At 37.6% G+C, this 9,241-nt stretch overlaps 1 protein-coding gene across 11 annotated transcripts in view; it reads left to right on the top strand.

The window, feature by feature from the left end:
- The window catches only part of LOC125961816 (UDP-N-acetylglucosamine--peptide N-acetylglucosaminyltransferase 110 kDa subunit-like), a 97,463-nt gene that overhangs the window by 15,497 nt on the left and 72,725 nt on the right, over positions 1 to 9,241 (top strand). For 2 of the 11 annotated variants that reach the window (XR_007472803.1, XM_049700840.1), the window contains exon 6: positions 3,025 to 3,153. The exons of the other annotated variants lie outside the window; for them this stretch is intronic. Coding sequence is in view for 1 of the 2 variants with exons in the window: in XM_049700840.1 (XP_049556797.1) it covers positions 3,136 to 3,153 (18 nt within the window). In the remaining variant the exon portion in view is untranslated. The remainder of the gene's footprint in view (positions 1 to 3,024; positions 3,154 to 9,241) is intronic. 11 annotated transcript variants of the gene reach the window in all.

Here is a 9,241-nt window from a genome sequence, read left to right as displayed (position 1 = left end):
TAACTTAAAAGGTAAAATGCGCGCAATGTTTCTGAGAATTAAAAACTAAGATAAAAACATAAGCAATGGAAAAAACTTACAGTGGATCCTTTTCAAAGACTTTATTTTACAGAGAAGGCAACTGAGGTTTAAAGAAAAAATGCGTTAGTTAGACACTAAATAATAAACCTTAAACCTCAGTGGAGCAACACATGGACAGTTCATTTCTCACTCACTCAGGAGTGTAGTATGGACTTTGGTGGTCTGCGGGTCAGTTTTCTGCTCAGTTATTCAGGGACCCACCACCTTCATCAAGTGGCTCTACGTTTGTCCTAAAAAGGAAAGGAGAGAGGAAGCTGCAAGCTACAATTATCAACTCGTTATCCTTCAGACATAAACTCTTCAGGTCACCTCTGGTCACATTCTTTGGGATAGAACCATACCCAGATGCAAGCGGAGATGGAGAATGTTGTTCCTATCTTGATCCTAGTGATGCCTCTACAGGCTGGAGGAGCTAATTAAAGTGTAGTCAACAGCTCGTTGTTTCTGCCACAATGAGTGATTAGCCTAAGACTGGATTAATTATGTGTGGATTAATATATGTGTGTGTATATATACATTTTTTAGCATGAGTTGACACATGGAGCTTCTGCCGTATCAAAAGAGTACAAACTGCCTCTTGTTGCTTTTTCTTAATTGAAGTTGACTACTACTATCTATTTCCCTTCATTTTGCTACCTCCCCCCCGCCTTTCAGTATTATATGAAAATTCTGACAGAAATAATTTCAGTTTCCAGTGCTTCTAAAGGTAATAGAATACTCAGACCTTAACAGTTTTCCTGTGTGAAACTTTTGCCAGACTAAAATAGTTAACTTATGAAAAGTAAATTTAGATTGATACAAAAGAGAAAATAAGCTGATTTTTTTTCTTTTACACAAATACCCTGAGCCAGGGTAGAAAATAAATGGAAAACTGGAGGAATTTAGATCCTTTTGTTGTAAATTTAAATATTTTTAATTGTAAAAATAATACAGGCTCATTGCAGAAACTCCAAAATTGAAAGGATTTAAAGAAAAAAGGAAAAATAACTCAAAATCCCATTTCTGATAAATCATCTCTGTAACATTTTTGAGGGTATCTTTTGAAACTTTTTTGTGACGGGGTGCATATAAATACAGTGCAAGTATAAAATACCTTTAATTATTATATCAAACTACAAAAGAGTTCTATAACATTTTTATTTAGTAATATAAGTATGATTACTCATCACCTAATAAAAATCTGCAGCATCATTTTTAATGGTTGAACAGCATTCTATTATTTATTTAACCAGTCCCTACTGTTCAACATTTAGATTATTCCTGTTTTGCTCTGCTAAACAATGAGACAAGCATCCTTGTTCATATGTCTTTGAGCATTTGTTTATTTCCTTAGAATGGACTTCTAGAACTTGAATGGCTGTTTGTCAGTTCTGGTACATACTGACATATTTTCTTCCAGAAAGGTTACCGTGCTTTTTATTTCTACCAAGAATTTAACATCCAGTGTGGTTTCTTACACACACTCATCAGTACCAGTATTATCAATAGCAATACCAGTATTATCAAGTTTTTTAAAACTTTGTCATTCTAGTCAGTAAAATATGACACCTGAATTATTTTATTTGTATTTCTTTGATTAATAATAGCACGGTTGAACATATTTTCATATCTTTATTGGCTGTTAATACTTTTTAGTTTGTGACTTTATGACATCCATTTTTCATCGATGTATAACAACCTTTTATATATCAATGTGTTTATTTTGTTGTTTGTTGTAAATGCAATTTTTTTCTCTTCATTTATTAATTTTTATTTTGTGTGTGTTGAACTTCTTTAATACTGTCAAGTCTATTCAAAAACCCTTTAATGAACACAACAAATGTGGAAAATCAGTCATTCTCCTGCATTTTGTAATCAATGTATTTCCTTTTGGGCAGTATGGAAATGTAGGTTCTTATTTCATCTTATGGTTGGAAAGAATCTATTCCCTCGGAAAGGGATTATAGTCTCCATGATGCAGTAATGGGAGATTTTATAGGGTAGGCAGGGTCTACAGAAGAAAAAACCCTAAATCACACTCCATTGGTGGTTGCCTTGTTTATAAAAATGGCATTTGAGGTTGTGTGACTGCCATCAGGTAAGCAAAATTAATTTTTAGCATGAAATACTCCTATCAGCAAGAACAGCCTAGGATAGGCTAGCAGTAAGAAGTGAGGGGTTATGGGATTGGGGCATAGCCTCTGTTTCCTCCAATGCAGCTGGAAATTTAAACTCTGGGGCTCCTGCTTGATCCAGTCAGCCCAGCTAGTGTGTGTTGCCAGGTAGGGCGAATAGACTCAGAAGTACAAGAGCTCATCCTTGGTCCCCTCTGGAAATGAGCAGAGAATACTGTGTCAAGCAGAGGTGATCAGTCCATGGTCTGGAGACTTGGATCTCCCCACATAGTCCTTAAAGTCAGGGTGAGACAAAATGCCAATACAAATTATATTGATGACAGTATCAATGAGGTGACATTGAGTCCTTTGACCCAACCTGTGTCTGCAGTGTGCCATCCATTAGTAAATGGACAAAGCCATTTGACAGATATATCTGATACAGTGAATGAATCTGACACTCACATTTTGAAAACTGAAACTGTATCCATTTGTCAAGAACAGTGGCTACTTGTTCTGCTTTATTCTCCCTGGTAGATCTAGGTAACATTGCAGGCAGTAAGACGTTCCGGCATTTCACCCTGGAGTAGCCCCCAAACTGAAGAAGCTGTCTTATCAGTAGTTAGCTCCTTGTCACCAAGAATATTAAAGTAGATTTGTATGATTAGCAAATTAAAGAGACTGTAGTGCCTACCACTACTGTATTCACTAAGGCACCCAAGTTATTCTAAAGAAATCCTAATAATACATTAGGACCGTTTTGAATATTTTTATTTGATTAGCCATAATCTTCTAGTTATAACATCCATCACCATTTTGACCACTGAAACTTGGCCTTCTTTTCTTACAGCCTAGCCCTGTGGTCTTGGGCTAATCACTAACCTGCTTAGATACAATTTTCTTCTCTATGAAATAGAAACAATATTATATGCTTTGAAGGACTGCAGGAAGATGAGCTGTAATGTTTATCAAGTGCCTAGTAAGTAGCCTGACCCATAATAAATACTTGGCTAATTGTAGATGTTTCATTTTTAGTTTTATTTCCAAACGTTGCTCTTTACTTTTGGAACTCTAAAATTTGTTTTGAGAGTGGAGGACTTGTTTGGATTCCTCCAACACTCTCTGTATATTCTGTACTTCTATCCCTACATCATTTATATTAATGGAATAAATGATCTTTGGTCTGGTGATTCCAAGGTGACGAGGAGCTAAGTGGAGGTTCAGTATACACCTGGAAGTATGGATTTTCATGCCCAGTGCAAATGTGGGAAAGGCATTATTCCCACATTATAAATGGGGTAAAGACCTCCAACTTGAGGAGACTCTGGGTTGAGAGATGAGAGATTTACAGGTACTGTGTTTATCCTACAGGGTACCACAGGGGCTTTTATGTTCTGTAGCAAGAATTTGCACCTTATACCCTTGTAATTAGAAGTAAAGCATACCACATAAGTAATATCTAGTAAGCATTAGAGTTAGAATAAATACCATTTATTTAACGTTTCCTTTGTGTTAAGCATTTTACAGTTACAACATATGGATGGATACTATCTTGTAATGGTTAAGAGTGTAGTTTTTTGAGCTAGATAATCCTGGATTGGAATCTCATCTTTATTACCTCTTTTTTTCCTGTTTTATCGAGGTATAATTGACAAAATTGTAAGATAGTCAAAGAGTATATCATGATGATTTGATATACATATGCGTTGCAAAAGGATCCTTCCCATCACGTTAATTAATACATCTAACAGCTCATGACACCTTTTTCCTTTTTTTCTTTTTTTGGTGAGAACACTTAAGTTCTATTCTCTCAGAAAATGTTATACAATACAGTGTTATTGACTGTAGTAACTATGTTACACAGTAGATCCTCAGACCTTATTCATCCTGCAGCTGAAAGTTTGTACCCTTTTACCAGTCTTCCCCTCTTTTCCCCACCCACACCCCAGCCCCTGGCAACCAGTTTTCTACTCTCTGTTTCTATGAGTGTGGCTTTTTTTCTTTTTAGATTCCATATATAAATGATATCATTTGTATTTATCTTGTCTGGCTTATTCCATTAGCATAATGCACTCCTGTTTCATGTATATTGTCACAAATGAAAGGATCTCCTTCATTTTTTAAGGCTGAATAATATTCCATTACCTCTTAAATGAGTGACTTTTGGTACATTGTTTACACTTTCTAAGCCTCACGGTTTCTTTTCTTCTGTAAAAAAATATATATATATATACTAACAGGTTATTTTCTGATATGTGGAATGTTTGTTGAATCAACAAATAATTAGTTGATCATAAATGTGACACTTAGCACTGTATTAACATTTATTAATACTCTCCCTGTTAATTTCTACAATAAATTGTATAATAAGTAGCAATAATAATGGTACTAGTAGTAGTTTTAGAAAATGCATAGGATGTGCCAGGCATCATATCCTGTACTACCCTCCTTCATTTGTACCACAAGTTACATGTGGACATCATCTTCCATGTTGTTTCCTTTAGAGAAAATTGAAGCTCAGCAAGATTGAGTAGCTTGCTCCAGATGTGAACTCAGGTCTGAATCACTCCACATATAGGTTCTTAATAATTCCATGTCTTTAATTCCACATCTGCATTTGTTTGTTGTTGTTGTTTTTAACTTTCCAAGCATCTGATCTGAAATTCCTTTCTCTTTGGGGAATTTTCCACTTTGTGGGTCTTGGTGAGAAACAGAGCCTTCCTCTCGTTATACAAGCTGAACATGTCAGATACACTGTTTACTCACATGCTCAGTCTCCCTTACAGATGGAAAACAGTCGGGCGACCTCGGGTTGGCCAACTGCACCCCCTCTTGGGTTTTTTTTTTTTTTTTTTTTTTTGCGGTACACGGGCCTCACTGTTGCGGCGTCTCCCGTTGCGGAGCACAGGCTCCGGACGCACAGGCTCAGCAGCCATGGCACATGGGCCTAGCCGCTCCGCGGCATGTGGGATCTTCCTGGACTGGGGCACGAACCCGTGTCCCCTGCATCGGCAGGCGGACTCTCAACCACTGCGCCACCAGGGAAGCCCCTCTCTTGGATTTTGAATTACAAATAAATGATGTAAAGAAGCAAGGCCAGCAGTGTTGGGTCAATCTTCTGTTTCCTGTTCCTGCTTGGTAGCAAGGTCAGCTAGGACTTATAACATTACTTTGGCCTGATCCTATAATTGCAATAGCATAGGCTTGGCTTTCGGTTGTTTAGTCTGCTTCTAGTTACTGAGACCTAACCATAAACTTCCAAAAGTTTCCTTTTCTGCTCAAATTAGCCATATCTGGTTCCTGATGATTACAAATAAGACCTTTCCTGATATACAATGGTGACCTACTTATCCAGGCAGACGTAACATCGTCCTGGCAGGGACAGAGGGCAGGCAAGTTCCTTGAACAGCTGAACAAGAAGAAAAAGACCTAAGAAGGAAGAATTGAAGCCAGTTCTGCTTGTGTTATAATTCTACCAGCAGCTACCTCTGTTTCACAGACCACGTGCTAAGGACTAGACGAGCAAAGTAGACCCAGGCCTTCCAACCCAGAGACCAGCTGAGCTGTACACTGGACAATCTAGGATGTGAAAGACTTCACTCAATGTCTTTGTCACTTGACACATTGTTCCTCTCTTTGGGAAGTAGCTTCTTTGTGTGACAAGAATATGCTAAACCGACACTTAAGTGGACAGAGTTGAAAGATGCCAAAATTAGCTACAGAAAAAAAGGCGTAAAGACTTGTATTTTCTGTTATTTGAAGGTGTTAAGACCCCACATAGAATATGAGTCCTTCAAAGGAAAGTTGTGAATGGCCCAGGCAATGTTGAATTTCCATGTGGCAATATGTTCTTGATCGGTCATGATGATGATGATGGTAGCATCAGTAGCATTTATCAGTGTTTCCTGGGTGAGAGGCACTTTATCCTACTGACCTTTTATCCCCATGACGACCCTGTGAAGTAGGAAATACTGTTTCAGCATCTTCAGGGTTTTTTGTCTTTTTTTTTTATCAGGAATTTACCCTAGATCACAGTTGGGTGGTAGAACGATCAGAACTGGACACTAGCCTTTCCTGAATTCCCAGGGTGTGGTCTTAGCAGTTGTATTGCCTGATGCAGAGCCATGTAAATGTTGCCAAAGCAATGAAACGTGTACCTATTTCTAAGAGATTCTAACTCAGAAGCTCTGGGGTTCAGTGCAGAGCAGTTGAGTGTGACTGTCTTTACAGACAGTAGATAACTTAAGAGAAGGTGTTTAAAAGTATATTTGCATATTACACTACACTGTCATATCTGTGATTGGTTAGCTACTGAGTAACTAACACAAATCCCAGTCCCATCTCTAATCTCATTCATCTCTTGTATGATATTTGACCTAATTGAGGCAGGTTTTTTTTTGTTCTTTCCCACAAACACACATCGAACATCCAAAACATGCTTACCATTTGTGAGCATATTCTCTTAGTTATTTAGGAGTTGAGTAAGAGTGAGAGAGAAGGGCTTCCCTGGTGGTGCAGTGGTTGAGTGTCTGCCTGCCGAGGCAGGGGACGGGGGTTCGTGCCCCGGTCCGGGAAGATCCCATATGGCACGGAGTGGCTGGGCCCATGAGCCATGGCCGCTGAGCCTGCGCGTCCGGAGCCTGTGCTCCGCAACGGGAGAGGCCACAACAGTGAGAGGCCTGCGTACCGCAAAAAAAAAAAAGAGTGAGAAAGAAAAAGACACATAAATATGAAATACAGTCATCATTTTTTTAATATCCTTTATGTGTGTTTTTAATATCCTTTATGTTGTTAATCCCTCTTAGTATTTACTGCCATTCACTCATTTGTATTATTTGGGGTATAGCAGTTTATTCGCACAGCAAGTTTACATATGGCTTATCATTTGTATTCTATTTTAATAACACTAATAATTATAGACTATTGACAAACTCATCAGACCCTACATATTAATTTCAAAATCATGAAAATAAGGTGTAAAATGAGGTGTAAAGTGGAAAATCTATGTGTACATTTTCATTGGTGGAATGAGGAGCTACCTGAATATCACTCCTTTAGCTTTTCCTTCAAATGGTGCACTTTTTCCTCCATGCATAGGAGTCACTTCCATTAGGTAAACAGTAGTCTTGAGGGCAAACCTCAGAAGTAGAAACAGGAGAACTTTTCAGTTATGGTAAAATCAAACATAGTTTTCTTCAGTAGTGAAAAAAAAATTCTTCATGAGAAGTTCAACCACCGTGAGTTCCATGGTGAAAAACTTTCCCCTTATAGATGCAACTTGCCCCAGAATTCTGAGAAATGTTGGTAGTAGAGAGGGGTGTTGCATACACCTGTTTCATTTCCCTCTGACTTTTCCTTCTCCTTTCTCTATTGACATTAAAATCTATAGTGAAAGCACATAGTAAGCAGTCTAGGACAATTGATATGACATTTGATCTAAATCTCCAAAGTCTGTTTTAGATGGGGATGCTGTGAGAGTCACAGGAGGGGGAAAATCTAGAATTATTCTTATGTGATCACATGCACTAAAATAACAAAAGCAAATCTTATTTCTAGCTAATAACATAGCATTCCTTATGTGATGTCATATTATGGCAGAAAAGAAATATATGCGTCTATTTTCTTCTATATTAAAACTGCTAAGGAGTGGGGACCAATGAACTAAATCAATTGTTTTGAGTTCAAGTTGTAGTTTTTAGTAGCCATCCTTCTTAGCAAGTTTTCCGAAGCAAATGTAGTTCGTTTACTATCACCACTAAATGTGCAGTTGTGTAGATTTGTGGAAAAAAGTATTATCAAATATATATACTTTAAGATGATTTGTGTAAATTTATCTATTCATATTATTATTCTCCCCAAGTAAATCAAAATCTACTATATACTATGTTTTTCTTCTATAGCTTAAAAGGGGAATGTATGTTGAAACTTATTCAAATATTTATTAGGTGTCTACTAAGTGCCAGGCACTCTACTAGGCAGTAGAGATGTTATATTAGAGGTGAAAAATGTCCTTGACCTCCAGAACTGATACTCTTGTAAGAGAAATACAGGGTCAAACTAAGTCAACAGTTTCTTTGCTACAGAGCTTTTCACGAGTCTTGTGAATTATGAGTCTCTGATAAGGGGATGTAGTGGACAACAGATCCCAAATTTATTTGAAATCTTTTCCTTCATGGACTGTCTCACAGGATTTATGATCCACTGAACACACCTTGAGAGACACTAGTATTCTGCAGTGGTTAGTTAATTGTTTTCTATTAAACAACTATATACTGAATCCATGATATTATTCTGGATGTTTTGGAGGATACAATGATGTACATGGCCACTGTGATGATAAGGGGGTCCAGTTTAGTTAAGAAGAGAAACCACAGGAGTTATAACTTAATGTAACAAAGAAATACACACACATATACATATATTTATATGTAAATTACTATTTATATAGTATACAATGTCTTCTGAAGAAGATAGAGTTGTTTGTAACTTGGGATCTCACAGGAGGTTTCACAGAGAAGGTAGACCCTGAGCTGGGCAGAATTTCAGTAAGTTAATTTGGTTCTCACTGTACGATAAAATCAGGTATTTGCACTGGTCAGTCTGACCTTGATGGAACAGGATTCCATTTGCAGGGAACAATGTGATCAAACATGCAGTGGTGGAGATGGCCAGATTGTAATATTCCAGTACCTGGAAAGTGTTGAAACATCTGCTTTCTCCACGGTCTAGAAAAGTGAATCTCAAGTGAAATGCACGTATAATGGAGGCCAGTGCTCTTTGCTTTGTACACTGCTTTGATTCTACAGCATGCAACAATGTAGTGATCTGTTTCAGATTGTCATTATTCAAGAGGGTTCTTAGTAACAGGAGTGGAAAAGGAAGACCTCTCTTCCTGTGTTTCTGCCCTATGCTCTTAAGCCAGAAAAGGTACCAACATCACTGACCTGACCTTGTCTCAGGTATCTATCAGGATCTACTAGAATCATTCTAGTGAAAGGTAACTAGACATCCAAAGGACTCAAAAGATACACTATAACCTTTGTATACTTTATCTACCTGGTGAAACA

This window comes from Orcinus orca, chromosome 17 (genome assembly GCF_937001465.1).
Source record: "Orcinus orca chromosome 17, mOrcOrc1.1, whole genome shotgun sequence".
Taxonomy (NCBI): domain Eukaryota; kingdom Metazoa; phylum Chordata; class Mammalia; order Artiodactyla; family Delphinidae; genus Orcinus; species Orcinus orca.
The sequence above is the reverse complement of the archived record's forward strand: the minus strand, read 5'-3'. Positions and strand labels throughout refer to the sequence as shown.